The 18,584-nt window shown below is 39.2% G+C and overlaps 1 protein-coding gene across 1 annotated transcript in view; it reads right to left on the bottom strand.

The window, feature by feature from the left end:
• Positions 1 to 18,584, bottom strand: part of CPA6 (carboxypeptidase A6) — an 81,143-nt gene that overhangs the window by 22,885 nt on the left and 39,674 nt on the right. Inside the window, exons 3-6 of the mRNA XM_039702949.1 lie at positions 8,545 to 8,669; positions 5,029 to 5,143; positions 4,003 to 4,104; positions 3,079 to 3,183 (exon numbers count right to left, since the gene is read on the bottom strand). Coding sequence (XP_039558883.1) covers positions 3,079 to 3,183; positions 4,003 to 4,104; positions 5,029 to 5,143; positions 8,545 to 8,669 — 447 coding nt within the window. The remainder of the gene's footprint in view (positions 1 to 3,078; positions 3,184 to 4,002; positions 4,105 to 5,028; positions 5,144 to 8,544; positions 8,670 to 18,584) is intronic.

Here is an 18,584-nt window from a genome sequence, read left to right as displayed (position 1 = left end):
AATAATCTTTTCTGTCCTCCTTAGCCAGTTGTTTTTAATATGATGATGAGCATAATGTATTCCCTTCCTTGTGCTTTTTGCTTTTAAGCTGGATTGAAATACTGCTCTGAGAAGGGATGGGCAGACAAAGGTGGTACATTCTTGTAGTCTGAAGGAGCTCTGTGGAGACTACTTTTAATCCAGGAAAATGTTTTTACATAATTAGAGAAACAGCCTTACAAGCTGCTCTCTGAAGATCTCAAATAACAACCAGAAGGTTTTTATATACACACCCATAGCCTATATTGTGCTATAAGGTCGACAGAGAAGTCTAGTGATTTTTACAGTGCTGCCACATGGTACTGCTTTATGGGAAAACTTTGGTAAGAAAGAGGAATTTAAACAATAGTCTTCCCACCAGTTCCTTTCTGCCCCAGCTTCCCTCCTTACTGCAGCATGTTCTCCTGGGTAGGAAAGCTGCTCAGAAGTTGCAAGTTAGCTCATCTTCACATTGACAGGAGTCTTAATAAGATAACAAACCATTGCTGCACACCAAAATCTGGAGACCAGCTCCTGAACCTCATTTAACCTATTTGTGGTGACAGGCTCATCCAAACTGTAGTGGCCTCATTATTTCTGTACTTTTCCTATACACTGTTGTGATTCCTGAGGGAAGGCCACACATGCTTATATGGCCATCTCAGCATTAGGGTGTTGATAATGCAGAAGATTACTCTCACAAAATCAGAGGAGGTATTAATGCATTGTAGAATTACATAGAGATGGGTGGGAAGAAAAGTGAGAAAATTGTGTGTTTATAGGAATAAGCTTCTAAAAGTATGTTGCAACCCTTATTTTGTGCAAACAAATGGCATGCAAAGTACTCAAAGTACACTTGTGGGGGAATTTTTAAGTCACTTTTGACTTCTGCCAATTACATTTCAAGGTAGTCTCCATTGTGCAGCTAATGCCTCATCTTGAACAAAAGTTTGTTGGCTAGGGGAAATGGCAAAACCCTGTAAACATATAATACATCTGTAATGAATCCCAAATTAGAAGAGTTTAAGTGTTGATATTAAAAAAACCCAAGAAAAACAAAGAAACAAAAAAAAAACCAAAACCCCTCCTAAAAAATCCCAAAAAACCAACAAACCAGAACCAAAACAGAACCACGAAATTTGAAAGCAAAATTCCAATTCCATTTGATTTCACCTCTCATTTGAAAACTGCAAATGGATAAGTAGGGAGACTAAACACTAGACATCAAAAATAAAGGGAGAATAAACCAAATGAGATAGAATCAAAGAAACATTGGAACCACTTGCTTTTCAGAGAATATGGAATTCATCATTTCACGTGAAATCCATCTATGAAGAAGAACAGCCAGCAGATCAATCCCTGGCTCTGAGACAGGTGTCCCTGGCAGAATTTTGGGGCTTTTGACTATGGGGTCAAAAAAAAGCAGGCTTTCCTGTGAGATAGGGTGTACCTGTCTCAAAGGTGGAAAAGGTTCTTTGATCATAAGTTAGGTCTTACTGAAAAAGCTGTAAACTGGTTTGAAGGTGGAAGAGGATAAAACCAGGCTTGATAAACTTGGGGGCACCACATTGATGTTTGAGGGATGTTGATCTAGACAGGTCCTTCAGTCTGCCATCACAGTGGAGGCTGGGGATGGAGATCCATGTGGCAGCAAAGACAGAAGGGTATTGATGTGTTAGAAACCACAGAAGTGCCTGAAACTGGTCATGTAGGAATTAGGGTTTCTTCCCTGCAGAAGGCATTTGGTTCAGTAGCCCAACTGAAGCACATCTATACCAATACACAGAGGATGGGCAACAAACAGGAGCTGGAAGCCATTGCACAGCAGAAAAATGATTACAGTTGCCATCATGGAAACACGGTGGATGAATTCTATACACATTGAAACCAACTGTTCAGAAAGGCCAAGTGCCAGATCCTGCACTTGAGTCACAGAGACCCCATGTAGTGCTGAGGGAAGAGTGGTTGGAAAGATACTCATTGGAAAAAGAGCTGGGGGTGCTGGTCAACAACAGCTGAACATGAGCCAGTGTGTGTGTCCAGGTGGCCAAGAAGGCCAGTGACACCTGAGCTGTATCAGGAGTAGTGTGGCCAGCAGGACCAGGGCACCTCCTGTACTCGGCAGCGGTGAGGCCACACCTTGAATCCTGTGTTCAGTTTTGGGCCCCTCACTACAAAAAGACATTGAGGTTATGGGGTGAGTCCAGAGAAGGGAATTGAAGCTGATGAAGGTTTGGAGACCAAATGTGATGAGCAGCAACTGAGGGATCTGAGGGTCTTTAGAGACAAGGAGGCTCAGGAGGGTCCTTATTGCTCTCTACAACTACCTGTAGACAGGAGGCTGTAGACAGATGGGAGCAGATAGGACAAGAGAAAATGGCCTTAAATTGAGCCAGGGGAGGCTTGGATGCTGGAAAAAATTTCTCCACTGACAGGGTTCTCAAATATTGGAATAGGCTGTCCAATGAAATGCTTGTCACCTTCTCTGGAGGTATTTAAAAGATATGTAAATGTGGCACTTGGAGTGACAGCTTAATGGTGGACTTGGCAGTGTTAGGTTAACAGCTGGACTTGATGATCTTAAAGATCTTTTCAAACCTAGACAGTTCTATGTTCTATTTTGTGATTCTGTGACTTTGGCTTTCTATTCCTATGAAATTGCAGAAAAGAGAAATGTATCTTTTAAACTAAGTCCTTAAAACAATGATACTGCTGAACTGATCTGAAGCAGTACATGCTGGCACTGATTTACCTGGGCAATAACCAAAATTACTGAAAACCTTCACACTTTTAGGTCTTGGAATAAAATCCAACTTCATATCTCTGCCAGTATGTGTCTGGCATATTTTTGTCTTGTGCCTGGCTGTGTCTGGCTGTTACTAACAGCTTTGTTTATTAAGCACTTAAGTATTCCACAAATAATTTTTAAAAAGAGAGGTATAACAGTTACTTTTATAGCTAGTTACTTTCCATACTAGTAGTGTGTTAGATGTGCTACAGCAAAAATGCAAAGTTTACTTAACAGAAAGAACTGTATGACTGTAAATTTGAAACACTTACTTCTTTCACGAACCACTGGCAAAAGGCTGGGCCAATCCACTCTCTTGCATGAATCCCACAGTCTATCCAGACAGCTTTCTTGTAGGGCCGTGATCTTTTACCTAACTTGAAATGTGAGTATTCACAAATACCAATAGATCACATGACATGAGTGAAAAAACAATAATGAGAAAATAATAGAATATGAGAGAAGCTAAACCATTTTGAATTTCCTCATACAAAGGAACACAAATTTACTGTTTTGAAAGGTATGGCCAAGATAATGTTAGGCAGGTATGCCATGATAATAAGGCTGATTTATGGAAAAAAACCCCAAACTGTAGCAGAAGTGAGATCTGCAAGTTCCTCTTTTATGAGGAATGATTATTACATGGAGTAGGGTGAGGAACAATGACACTACGTGGATTGCATGATAATGAATCAAATTTTCAGAACTCTTAAATAGGAGACGAGAAGAAAGTACATTAAAAGTAAGATTTTTCCATGTTGCTGACACACTCTAATTTGTGGTCCTAATAATGTGAGTTGAGAGCACACAGCCCTGAAATTTTGTCAGTAGGTAAAGAAGCAGCATTTGTGACACATGCTGAGAAGGGCTCCACATTCCTCTGGGATCCCTCTCCAGCATAACTCCTCTCCTAGTTGTTTATAAACAAAAAGCTTTCCAATCCACTTAAATACAAATCCTGCTAATTGAACTTGTCCTGTTATCTTTCTCCAGGTAACTAGGATTTGGCTATCAGTTTTCCAGGTTTTTTTCAATTTTTCATTAAAGATGACATTCAGAGAGATACTTTAATTTCAGCAACTCATCCTTAGGAAACACTGTTAAGCTGAATCTCTGGTGTATATGCTGTAACATAAATAACAGTGTCTGCCCCTGATTCCAGATTTTAGTCTAATTAATGAGTATTTAATCTTTACCTTGAGTACATACAGTGGTCTCCCTTCATAGGATTTTCCAACAGAGAACATGTGAACAAGATCTGAATAAGTTCTATTCAGATAATGCATCCAGTCCTCGATCTGCAAACACAAAAATAAAATCATTGCTTCAATCTTTGCATTTCATGGGAAGAAACTGCAATACATTCATATGGCTCAGCTCTCTGTCCTCTCTCTATTTTTTGATTTTCCTATGGTTTTTATTTTTGTCTTGTTTGTTTTTGTTTTCACACTTTAACCATTATTTGGCACTCATAGCTCTACAGCCAGAGACTGGATGCAGCCTTCACATGGGATTTTTTTTTGCATTTCATTGTTGGGTATTACTGCAATATATAAGCTCTCCATTGAAAATATCGGGATGAGGCTAATCCACCATTGCCACTAAATGTTAATGGAATGAAGAAAGAAGCTCCATGTTTCTGCCTGTCAGAACACAATGGCAAACAGATTTCCATGCAGGACTCAATGCTACCTGCAGTATTTATTTAGTGGGCACCAGATCTTGTGACGCATCACTCTCCATCCTCAGCCTAGTGACTTTGTCTTGAGACTGAAACTGTATATGTGAGCACAGTAAATTCAACAGGAATTATTTACCCAGCCATCATCCAGGGTAGTATTCCTCAGAAATGAATTTGTATCTAAGTGTTTTTATGTATTTGTACCTCCTGTTCAAATACTTAAGCATTTACTTGTATTGGTTAATTAAATGACTTAGTCTGACCAATCACTCACTGAAATCTCTTATTCAACCAGAGTAGAAGACCTACTTTAAAAACAAAACTCAGATGCTCTGAAAGACAGTTACATGTAAAGGTAAGCATTGAATACAAATATTAAATAGATTTCGTTTTTCAAGGAAGTGCCTGTTTTTGAAGAAGAAACATTTAGAACACTCCTGAAGATGAACAGGTAACCAGAACTTGTAGAGAGAATGAAACCATAGCCTTACTAAACACAACATTGTGGTAGATAAGAGGAACAATATGACTTTTAATGCACCTCTTCCAGGGAGTGGTATACTTCATAGTTATACCCAGGGAGGGACCTTCGATTCCTATGGGACCTCCCTCCAGTTTGGTTTTCTATTGCTTGCTGTAGGTCTGATATGAGAATCCTAAGTAAAAAAAGATAGTGGTATTATTGAAAAGCTGGAAGAACACACAATCTAAATCAGAACAACAATCACTTTTAGAAGAAATATAGCAGAAGTTAAACCATCCTGACTTTATTTCATCTGTTACATTTTGACAATAGAGTGCTTCAGGCTCACTAGAATAAAAGCTGCCAAATAAATAATCCAGCTGCTTTGAAATGTAAGAGTGCCTTCAAAAACACAATAAACTTGTTAAATGACTGAAACAGAATGATGTAAATAATGTATCCAGTGTGAAGAAGCACCCACTCTAATTTGTTTATGGAGCAAAATTTACTGTCTTCTTTTATAATCCACTTATACTATGTGATCATGGATCTTCAAAAACTGATTTCAAACCATTTCAAAAAATCTTTGTAAGCTTAGGAAAACATGGACCCACTTTCTCTTGGGAGTGTCATGGAACATTACATACAGCTAAAAGCTGTATAGGCAAAACAAAAAAAAAAAACCCAAAAAACTTGGTAGCGTTATCATTCTGTCTGAAACAAGAAAAAATAGCAAGCAAAAAATTTAAAGTGGGCTTTGTTGATTACATTATCTACTCTGCTGTAGTTGTTTGACATTTTTGTTAAAATAACTCAGGAAAAATATGAAAAATGCAAAGTGAAATTTAAATATACTTGCATAAAAAGTGAGAGGTTCTTTGCATTAAGAGTAAAATGCAGGAAGAGTTGTATAAGGTGAAACTGTCCTGTTTTAGGGCAAAAATAAAAAATGACACAAATACAAAATTATAATATAGAAAACATCTAAAAATAATTATAATGAAGAAGTTGAAGTATCCATCCATCCCACCAGAGAGTAGCAGAAGCAGGGAATACTGTCACAGTAACAACATTTAATATTATTGTATAACTGAGAGTCATCCTTGTATGCCCTCTTCTCCTAAAGCATGGCAATGTGTAATCACCATGCCACTAATTCACCATTCCCATAAAAAGACAGTCACATTCAACCTTTTACATTTTTATAGGCATTAGCTTCTGTGATTGGAAAAAGATGGAAAGAAATGGCATTTACTCTGCTCCTAACTCAGCTGTGCAGCAGATGCCTCGAAGGCAATAGGGCTATCTGCATATAGAATCAAAGTAAAGGTTATTCTTACCTTCCAATACATGAGTGAAGTAGTTGTATAATTAGGAATTACATTTTTCTACATCAGCAACATTCATTAAGCAAACTAAAGGATTATAGTCTTGACTTGAGAGGTGCTATATATACGATAAGTTTAGTACTGTAAAGCTGATTAAAGCAGTGATTTTATTCAATTCATTAGGGCATCTAATAGTTAAAAAAATGTTGGACTGCTTTGCAGAATTCTGATTAGTATAAGCAACTACCAGAATCAAACTCTATTAACTTATGTACTTATGCATCTGTACTCTAAATGAGATTTGATAATTTTTCTTTACTTTTAAATGACTATGTACTGTGTGTGCTTATAATACAAAAGCTTTTAAGTCCCTCAGATCTGAATGCAATGCAAGTGTCTTCTTTACCAAAAAACTTACAACTGAGGCAACTTGGTACAGAGAGTTTATCTGATGCTTGGCTTGTTTTTGTGGCCAACTTGTCAAGAAGTCAAACCCTAAGAGAGATAAGCCTGTTTTACAGGAAAGTGCTGGTCATTATTAGGGAAGATGAAATGCTTCCTGATTTTGTAAATGTGTCATAATTCAGGTAAGCATCACTGCATCAAGCTGAAATTTTATCTGGACTTTGGCTCAGACTTTTCCAGTTCCAAAAGGGATGTAGGAATTTGACTCCATTGAGTGTGTGGGGGGAAAATAATTTAAAAAAAAAATTGAAAATCAGCTATGTGAAAAGGAGCTGCACAAAATCTTGGCTGTAGAGCTGCACTTCAGCTCAGGGCTGTGATCCCCAGCCCAGCTGTGCTGTGGGCATGGCTGTGCTTGGCCAGCCTGCTCCTGCTGCTCCCTGACTATGGCTGTGATTGCTCTCATGGTGAATCCTCCTGGCTTTTGTGGAGTTACAGATCTCAGGAGGCTTGTCAGGACAAGCACATGTTTTGCAGGGTTTTATTCCTAATGGCTGGGACCATCCAAAACAGGCAGCGAGGAGAATAAGAGGGAGAGGAAAGGACAAGTCTAGACCTGGTAAAATACTGCTCAGTTTGCTTCCAAGTACACATAACTTGTGTGCCAAAAGTCAGAGAGATTTTCTCTGTGGAAGATTAATCCAGTGTTTGTAGCATGTTTTTTGAGGTAAACTGCAGAGACCTTTTACTCTGGCAGATCTTGTGCTTGCACATTGCTTTGCAACCCAAGCAGAGGTCTTCAAGTACAGAGAGTGTTTATAACACATATAAAATGTCCTTCTGTCATTTCATTGAAGGTGATTACTGTGAGCAGGAACAGCAGCAGACATGAATACAACTGCTGGGTCACAGTAATTAGGGAACATTTTTTTATAAGCACAGGAAAACAATTAGAAAAAGCCCCATCTCAGTTTTGAACATAAACAAAACCAAAGCAATGCTGAACCCACATGAAAGTCACTCTGAACTGCAGCTATGGAGCTTGTGTACTTAATTTACTTATGTTTGTTTCTGTATTTTTAGAACAACTAATTAAGAAGAGAGCATTGTTATAATAAAAATGGGATTCTGATGAGTACTATACATATGTATACATAAATACATCTACATTATGAATTACACCATCCTTTTATCATTGAGAAATAAGTATAAATAACCTCATGTAGGTCTTTATTCAGCAAATGTTTGAGAACTCATGAGCTGATTATTCAGATGCTTAGGCATGCCATTGAGAAGGCTTTAAAACAAGATCATTGCTCTAGTCCTGTACATCATATGGATAAATATGAAAGGATAAGTATACTCCAAAACTGCCTTGAGTTTTTTTAAGGACCACTATAAATAATATGTGAAACTAAAAATATTGCATTTGTACTGTATGACTTGCATTGGTCACTAGGATTGGAGAATGATAGCAGTAGCTCCTATATAATTGATGCAAAAGTTTTGCCTCTGCATTTGCAGCTCACTTGTAAATAAACCTTGCTTGTGCTAAATAAAGAGGCAAACCAGGCTGCAGAATTAGTAATTACCAACCCTCTCTTAACAGATGTGATTTCACATACATTGAAAACACTTCAGCTTGACTCCGAAGGAGGACATTTAATTAAAGCTGCTGCCTGTGGGAGATTTGCTGCTCTGCCATTAAAGCGGTTGTTTTCTTGGCAATGCCGAGCTGTCTGCCAGCCTAATTGCTGTGATGTGGAAGGTATTTTTTCGAGCACACTTGGCGTGGTAGGTGCAGACCTGCCCCAAGGCCAGCTCTCTGGAGCGAGGCACGGGAAGAGGAGCGTGGGCTTACGTGTACTGGATGTTTGCTTGCTGGAGGAAGGGCAGCAGGCTCCGCGTCGTGTTCTGCGGTACTCGCACGTCAGCCACTGCGCCTTGGACGATGTGGAAGGGGCTGCTGGGCTGCCACAAGTCCACCTGTAGTGCAGGAACCAACCTGTAATTCACACGCATTCAGTGTAGGTGGGGAAGCCCAGGAGAAGGCATGCTTGTAGGTAGGGCAAACCCTCTAGGCATGGTAGAGACAACAGAACTGCATCGGCTGGTCCAGCTTGACACCTGTGCTAATGGAGCAGATTTTGAGGGTTGATTGTGCCCAGTTTGCCACAACTCTCCTGGGAGATTTGCCAATGGGAACAGAGAACGCTCTTCAGAATATGCCTCCTCAAATAGATCAAAACAAAACCTACTTCCAGCTTCATGCACCTCCTCAGACTACTATACATTCCCAACTCCTATGCAGGCCATGAGTCTTTTTTATTTTGCAAGGCATTTTCTGTGTTCACTAAAGCAGCAAAAAATGCTAAAGAGATATAGAAAGCATAGCACATACCAGTGTTGTTTGCAAAATATACTCGAGCTTTATTCTTGATAATAAGCTGATCAGAGGTCAATAGCAGGCCACCAAGACAATGAACACACAATAATTTTATACTAAATGTCAAAATAACGGGATTAAGATAATCAGATTATTACAATATTGTAAAAATGATAGCTACTGAACCACTATTGTTATTGTGCTATCTGTATCTGCACATACGTAAGGGATGTTTCTTGACCAATTGTACTTCCTTTTGTTGCCAAATCTGAAATACTCTTGGAAATTTTAGGCCAGGACATGAATTTTCAAGAAAGCAAGAAAATTTGCAAATCCCTTTTTCAAAGGGATTTGAAATTCAGTGTTTTGCACCCTGTAATAAAATAGTGTACTAGTACATACTCCTCAACAGAGGCAAGTGCAGCTCCTCCTCAGCCAGTGTGGGGACAGTGGAAAGAACATGAGTCAACAAAACTCTTTCCAGAGATTCTGGATATTCATAGGAGATTAAAAATGGGAATTTCAGCAACAATCTACGTATCAACATGACAAAGAGGCATGCCAAGATCCACAGGCCTTAAAAATATGTTTCTGAGCTGAATACAAGGAAGGAAATTGATGCTGACTACATGTCCACGCATTTCTTAAAGAGAATCTAAAAAGGATTATTGCTTGATAGATGTCTTTTGGTTTTTTGTCTTGTCTTTTCTGTTTTGTTGCAATCAGCTGTGCCAGGTTGCACTGATGAACCTGTTGATACAGCTCATAAGTGTCCACTGCTTTCCAGGTATTTAAAAAGATTTTTATAATTTATGCTTTAAAATCGTCTCACTTCTTTTATGCCATAGAAGCTATTTGAAAACTTCAAATGCATTTACCTGGTCTTGCTGTGGACCTTATTTGCAAGAGGAGTACAGTCTTGTACCAAGGAGATTACAGGGAGACAGGTTTAGTTCTCACCATTTCTCAAATGACCCTGAGTAAGAGTATCCCAAGAGGGCATCTGATGCTGAACCTGGTGCTACCTCTTCAAGCAACGGTGACCTCAGCTCAGTTAATCCAATTAAATGCCTGCTACTTTGGAAGAAGCAGAACTGAAACACAGGGCCAGCATCTTGTTCTTGCCAAAGCCACTCTTTGTTTCAAGCTGCCACAATATGGTCTCTGGATCCAAGTCATCCTGGTGGCTGGGTGCTGCATCTTTTGAAGTCTAACACAGGACTGGCAAAGTTCACGAGGCTTCTGAAGCTGACAGCAGCTATGACAGATGGTCAGTAGAAACCAAAGTCATGAATTAAATGGTGCTAAATGCTGCTTACAAATAAAGACCGTCTCACTGTGCTAACACCCCCTGTTTGTTAGTTTATCTGGCTTTCATATTTTGATTAATTATAGGCACCCAGTGAAATTCCCCCTGAATTCAACATGGGTAATTTCACACATGGTTAATATGTGTGTTTGACTTTTACAAATACAGATGCCATATGTGTATTTGACTTTTAAGATTTATTCCTAAAAAATATACATCAGAAAGGGTAATTTTGTTGCTCTTAGAGTAACAGTCTATCAATCAGCTCAGCTTGAGCCATCTTCATAAAAATAAAACCAAATTGTTACATACAAGCTAAGAAAAACTGAAGTGTCTCCTGGCCAACTGCAGTATCTAAGCACACAGAACTGAAATAGAAAAAAAAAACCCAACAAATTACCACTGATACACACCTGAACTATGTCTTTGTTCTTGACAGTTACTCAGGATTTATTTTGGTGAAACTCTCCATCACCACGGAGGGAATAAACCAAGCAATATTCACACTGTTAGTTACAACATCACCAGACTCTTCAAGATCTGAGGTATTCTAATTGTTCCTCACATTACTGCCTGTAAGTGAATATCAAAAGCAGAAGCAATCTTATTTTAACTAATGAAATCTTTGGCATATTGCCACTATCCTCTGTTGGTGAAAATGCAATATTTCACTCCTGGCATTGTCCTGGAAGTGAGACAAAAAAATCCCTTATTTAGCATCCAAATCATTCTGCTTCATCTCAGTTCCCTGTTTGGGTAATTTGGCTCCTTTGACTCCCACTTCTCGTCCTTTCCAATGTAAACAAAGCAGTCAGTGATTCTCTGGGAGATGTTACCTGTGCTGTCCAGAATACCACTTCAGTCACTGCCTGGATTTTGCCTTACAAAGCATTTAACAAGCAACGTGTTTCTCCAGCAGACATCTTATATATATTGGAGCTGTCAGCTTGTCCTTGGTGTGACAAGTACATAAAAACTGACAAACAGAAAATGGATTTCAGAGCAAGCATGTTTGGACTGAGCAAGTGCAACTATCCTCTACTCGCTGTCATCTTCAGGACACTCCATCATTGCATCTCCCACAGACATTGAGGTTCTTATTGAAGTCATCACTCTTATTTCAACATCATTCCTCTCACAAGTGTGCCTTGGGTTTCCATGCTGGGCTCTGCTGGCTAGTGAGTGGCAGTGAAACATTGCTGTGCTATCCTCTGCCCTCTCTGTGATGGGGTATTGTTACTCCCACACACTACACATGAGCCTTTATACAGTGTTATGGAGTACCAGTCAGTGCCAGAAGATTTCTATTTGCTGTATGGGTGGTAGGATTTGCTAGGTGGGAAGAAGATTCTCCAGTAAAAAAATGATGCAGAAATCCTACAAAACTCCCTGAGTGTACAGCCAAATATTTGAACCTCAAAATCCACCTGGTATCTTGAGGCTACAGGAAAAGCAATATGCTTTAGAGCATGCATGCAAACCTAAATATTCTCATCTCCTTTGCAGAACACTCTTATTTGCACATCTTTTCTTGTATCTTTTCTTGTCTTTCAAGCAGCAGGTTGCCTTTAAAAGGTATTGGGATATTTAAAGCCTCTGGATAATAAGCAGAGCCCAGGCAAGATTTTTCAGCAAGTTCAGAGTTGGGACCAGGAGACCAATTACTCAGCACCTGCCACTCAAGTGTGACCCTGAGTACCTGTTCTCAGGGACAGTGGTGGCTCCCCAGATGCACAGTGAATGCTCTTCCCCAGCATCTCACTGGAGGGGTGAACATCCTAACTTACTTTCTATGAGGAAAAAATTGTGTGTAAGAGCACACAGGCAGGTCTCTTTTCCCAAAGCATTTAAACACATTATTGTTTTATTTAACAAAGAAAGTGTTAGAGATTATTAATTCTAACTACATAAAAAATAGTCTTTTTTAATTGCCTGTTCTTTTTCTAACCTCACTTGTCCCATTAAAATCCCCATGGTTCAATTTTTGCTTAGGAAAGACAGGTTTCTTTGTAGGCAGTTTCTCTTTAAACTGAGGTGGTAAAGACAGCTCAAATAAATCTGTCAGCTCTTACCTGGACACCTTCCAAGGTATAGCAACCCTGAACTCATTTCTCATGTCTCTAGGTTTTGGTCAGTACAGTGATGGAAAGTCAGCACAAAGCAGAAGGACAAATATTTTAAATAGATTTGGGTGCTTAACTAATAGGATTCAAAATTTCTTCCGAAGTTAAAATTATGCAAATAATTTTCCAAGAATACAAGCACTTTGTTAGCATAATCTTACATATCACAAATGGTGCACAGAAAACTTTTTTGCTCTGCCAAGGCAGAAAACATAACAATTCAGTTTTCCTCCAGCTTGTTCCATGTCCATGGAAAGAAAGCCTGGGAAGAAAAGAGTCTCACTGCTTTTCCCCACAGACACTCTCATGGCTGCATAAAATCCTATGGTTCTTTTTTTAAATTCAAGTCACTGAAATGAATCCCCAGCTTCTTTAGACATTGGGGTTCAGGCTGGCCTTTGTAATTAAAGTAATTTTCTTGGGCAGTATCCTCCAGTTTTTCCTCACTACCTTTTCATAAGGAGATGTTTAATTTCTTCTTCCATGTAGCCTGAAAGGAAGATACTTAGTGCTCTCATCAGGTCTGCAATTATATATCAATCAAAAGAGATGACTGATGTTTGTCATGAAAATAACTGGAATAACTTACATTTAGTATCTGGAGAAAATAGTTTATGATTTATCTGTGTCATTCCCCATGAAGACAGTTATTTTGTTGTATGTTTTATTACCTAGCAATTCCAGTTATTATTCCCACTGAGTTGTGTCCAGCAATACATGTGCTAAAGCTGGCCTTGTCCTTAACATCACCATGAATGGATTTCTTTGAGAAATGCTGTCAACTGTAAAGTTCAGGATATAATTATTGTTATGATGCTGTGAGTTGAAATGTCTTGGCATTTCCGAGTCTCTTGCAAAAGGGAACGTGCAGTCAATAATGAAAGCAAGAGTGCTCTTTTCTCATGGGCTCTTTCAGGAAACATGGGTTTCCCATTTATATGCACATACTCATGTATAGATGCATAAAACCCCTAAGCAGTCATGAAAGTCATTAGATAAGTTTTCAATTATAAATCCAATTGTAGAAGGCAGAGAGTAGAAGTAGAAATTGCTTTAGTCTTACTGGTATCATCAGAGGTCTGACCACCTGAGTTTTTATCACATGGGAAACACAGCCACTTACATGTATGCACACAAATGTGTACAGTGTGCAACAGAATTTTAGACTTCTGTTGGTACATCTGAAAAGAAAGAAGCATGCAAGAATAACTCTTGTTCACTCTGACACTGCTGCATAATTACAGCAGTGCTGTGGTTCACCTGGAAAGTGCAGAACTGCTCCTCTCAAATGTCTTCACCCTTGCAAATGTTTTTAAGACTAGGACTGATTTCAGCCTCACTTGCTCCTGCCAGTTAAGGAACTTAATTGACAGTTCTGATTGCCAATCATCTTCAGCTACCCTTTATGTGCTGCAAAATGGTCCAGTGGCAGTCCAGTGTGGAATTCCCTGTGCTTTCTAAAAGGACTTACAAGGCAGTCCCAGTGCAAAGTAATTTAGGTTTCTGATTGAGTGCACTAGACATTTTACTGGCTCTAACTTTTCAGTATTTATTTGCTTTTCAGTGAGGCTGGTAAGAGTAATTGTGCCAATAAATCGGGAATGATTCATGGGATTGCAACAACCATAACACTGGCAGGAACAGAACATGAACAATGCACAGATTGAAGTTTTGAGTTTTGCAAATCTTTGTGGAACTATAATGAAGTAATGGTCTTCCCACTCTATTTACACTGGTATAATTTTACACAGGGCTCTACATTGAAAAGAACCTGTAGGCTATTCCTCAAGAGAGTCACTGAGATAAAACTCATACCCAATTATATAGTAACTGAATATCTGTTCTTACAAGTACAGATGCCACTAGGCTAAGTATATTTGAAAGATGTGAAAAAGTCTTTAAGAGACTCATTAAAAAAATTACTAAACCCTTCTTTTGTTTATTGTTAAGCTATTTATAGCTTGGTTCAAATTGCAGTTGTTGCTGCACTGCATGGGAAATTGAATAGTAAGCCCTGGATTTGATTCTGCTTCCACTGGGGATGTGCTGATGACTTTGTTGAGCTCAGGCTGAGGCTTCCTCAGAGGAAGCAGATTCCTGCCCTCTCAGAAAGCCCACCCTCTCTGTGTCTTGTGAGAACTACTTTCACTACCTGGGCTATTCTGCTCTATCTTGTATTTTCCCACTAATGTTTTTCTGCAACAACATTTTCCTTCTGAGCCAGGCAAATGGTTTCCAAACATGTATTTTGATATATTGATGAATTCTCTCTGTTGTCACCTGATGTTGTTTGTGTATCTGAAATATTCTAACAGCTGATTGGAACCCTAACTATGAGCTAGGGTAAAATCTAGACTGAAAACTAAAGTATCTAAAGCATCATTTGATGTAGGTGCAAAAGTAAAATGCAGGCAGTCCTGACTGCTGAGCTACTTCTTTCCTTCTGCAAATAAGAATAGCTCCACTTGGGATGACAGGTTTTCTTACTGCATTTTCAAGCAGGCTTTTGTCCTCTGAATCCTCTTAAAGCATTTTCCTGTGGAGGTGTAAACTATCAGATTTATAGCCAAGTGATCCTTTTCCTCTATGAGACATTTTTTCTGATTCTCTGAACTGCAATGACAGGATCAATTCAGGGATTACAATGGATAAGCAGCTGCTGTACGGGCTAGAAAACAAACAAAAGGGAATGGAGTTCTGGCTTCAAGGCCTGCTAGGCTGTGCCCAACGTTGAAGAAGTGCCTGGCTGTGCCCAGGAATTTATTTTATAAAAACTACTGAAGAATGAGTGGTCTAACTCTATTATGCCAGGAATGTTCACAGAGCAGTTGCCTCTTTGCTACCTATACAAACAGTCCTGATCCTAGTCAGGCATTATATGATAAAAAGTGCTTGTAGACCACTGATGGAGTAGAAATTATCAGTCAAGGCTCAAATGAAGTGCTACTTCAAAAATAATGCTTACAAAGGAAAATTCCAGAGCAGATAAACAGAATCTGCTGCATCTGAGGACCCAAGAAAATCCCCATTTCTTTGCAAAGCACTTGGGAATGTGACATTTGTTACTGTCAGTCAGGTCCAACAGAACTAAAACCATGAAATGGCTCATAAATCAGCAACAGGATCCTCAAATTTTCTTCTGAACAAGAAAGAGCAGGAGAAAATAGGCAGTCATTGGAGAGGTGTACAAAGCAGAGGGACAGCAAATGGACAAGAGGAGTCCTGGGGGACAGAGAATGGGCAGTAATATTCATGTTACTGTGGTACTATCTTTATAAGTGTTTCTCTTTAATTTGTTGATTACTGTAATAATTTGGAAATTATTTGAGTGGAACAGTGAACCTGCAAAAAGATATTTCTGGTATTAAACACTATGTCAGGATTAAAGATGTGTACCATATATATATAAAAAGAGAAATTATTTATAACAATGAAGACCACAACAGAAAGTGGAAAATTCAAGACTGGCACCTGTGATGGCATTACAGCAGCAGCCAATCTAAAAGCAATCTATAGCTAGGAAAATAAATAATTCTCTGAGTTTGCACTTGAATTGTCAAAGTATTTGCTGCATTTTAGTCCATCACAACCATATGAAAACGTTCCTCAGCACTGCTATGCTATATACTTGTCATACATGTATAGGATACTTGCACACTGTACATCTTTTATGAAAGTCAAGGCAGGAGCTCCAGCATCATTTATCGCTGTCATCCTCACTGTCACATCTACCCCAGTGGGCTTTGGCACAAGGTCTGTGTCAAATGTGTCTAAGGATGTGGGGTGGTGCTGCTGGTAGGAAGCACAGTTACCAGGGTCTTATTTTATTTCCCCACAAAGACTGAAAGAAATGATGCAGGAACATGCTGGAGACAAGAGATACTGCTGTACACATACTGATGGCATCTGCCAGCTGCTACTACCTCTGTCACTCAGTGAAAACCAGAAACTGCCATCTCCTGCCTCAAAAGACTGCGTGGCTCTCAGTTCCCCACCTGCTAATTTCTCCTGACCTCAGACACATATTGCCCTAAGAAACAACTGCATACCCAGCAGTGCATGATGCACAAGAGTTTCCTGAGAACTTGTCCTGGGGAGATGCAGTCCTACAGTGAGGGGCTGGTAGGGAGGCACAGGAAACTCTGCTCAGCCAGGCTGAGACAAGAGTAGTCCAGGCCAGAGCCCCCTCCTGCTGCTTTGAGCTGGAATGCAGCTGATCTGATTCATTATATTTAGGCTTCTATATTTATTCTTTACTGTAGCTGACTTTATTGGTTAAATAAATGCACGTTCAGGCAATTTTACAGAACTCACAGCAGAAATATTTTTATCTGTAGAGCTGGCTATTTTTACTGGCAGTGCAGATCTACATACTATGTTCACCCCACCAGGGACAAAAAGCAATATTCTGTCACCTCAAAGTTAACAGAGCCAGCCTATGAAGGAATCAATTTATAATAATGATTAATAACAAAGTACTGTGGGCAATGGAGCTACAGACCAAAACTAATTTGTGGAAATTACTCAGCAAGTGATTATGACTAATGTGATTTGCCACTGGGCAATTCATGAACAAAAGTAAAATGTGTGGAATGAAACATTCATTATCCATTATTCACTCAGTACAGGCAATGGCATTCATGGGATAGCAGAGCATGGACAATTTGGGTAGAATTCAGGGATTTGTTACACCAAGCATTATATGACTCTTTTTTTTTTCCCCTTAAAAAAGGGAGGCAAATATTCCTCCTGAGAAGCTCCAGATGCTACTTTTCAAATGTTCTTAGGGACTACACCTTCTGTGAAAATGAATTAACCTTAGGTATTGGTAGAAGAGAAAATGAATTAACCTTCAGGTATTGGTAGAAGAGAAAATGAATTAACCTTACAGTTCAGGTATTGGTAGAAGAGCAGCCATGTTTGACATCAAGAGGTTTCCATAAGGACTAAAAACCCTCAAATTCTTCAAATTCTTATATGAATTTTGTGGTTATGTTTTAGCTCAACTGTCACTCTCCAAGTTAATCACTGGGGACACATTCTAAGACACTTCAAATACATCAAGACATATAGCCAGTTCCCAGGTGATCCTTCAAGGATGTCTCAGTGTAGGTTCCTGTGAATGCACACTCAGGAAAGTATTCTTTTGGTGTCTGGTGCTTTTCCCAAAAGGGATGGATCTCGCTGACTTCCATGGCATTGGCTTCAGCATGGCAAAAAGCAAAGCTCTCACCACCTCCTTCCCCACTGCCCTGGTGTTAGAGCAGACTGTAAATGACAAAATCTGCTCAGGATGACTGCTCAGGAAGAATCAGTGGTAAGGACAGTAATTAAGAAGCTGGCAGATAAAACAAAATGAGTGAAATGACACATTGCTGTTCTTTCCAATGCTGGTTTATTGTCTTCTTGATTCTTTTCCCTTTGTCCAAATGAGAAGACAATAAGGAGGGGTATCTTTGAATTTGCTTTATTCTCTGCCTGACACCAAAATATATTGCCCTTGCAATAGTTTCATCAGGATCATTTTTTCAAGTTTCTTTCTGATAAAATCCTTCAGAAAGATAAGGTCATTTGAACTGAACAGAGAGGAGTTTTTCTTATAATTCTTTGGATTATGAGATGTACACCAGAAGAAAAGGCTAAGTCACTCTGCCTTACAAGTGTACATTTAAAGGCAGAAGGAAATGGCTGGATTGAGCACAGAACACCACAAGTCTATAGAAAACCTCCCTCCACTAGACACAGCAAGGAGGAAGCCTTGGACAGGAGGGATTATGTTCCCTTTGCCTTATTACCACACATGGTCTGTTCTGTGCAAGGAAATCCTGCAACAGGCATACAATCCATTTGTGCAGGATCTATTCTGTGCTTGCACTGTCCTGGGATTTTATTAAAAATATTTATGTTGTGCATGGATCATACCAGGGATAAACTGGGCTCCCCAAATGACTTTTGCACTACAGTTCCTGTTTGACTAATGGGAACTAATCCTGACATTCCTAGAAAGTGTAATTTTTGGACCTCTGAAATATACCTCATCTCTAATAGACTGACTTTCCAGAGTAGAGAAACATCTCTGAAAC

The sequence above is a fragment of the Passer montanus genome, unplaced genomic scaffold (assembly GCF_014805655.1).
Source record: "Passer montanus isolate IOZ18808 unplaced genomic scaffold, ASM1480565v1 scaffold16, whole genome shotgun sequence".
NCBI lineage: Eukaryota > Metazoa > Chordata > Aves > Passeriformes > Passeridae > Passer > Passer montanus.
This window is presented reverse-complemented; position numbering and strand designations above follow the sequence as displayed.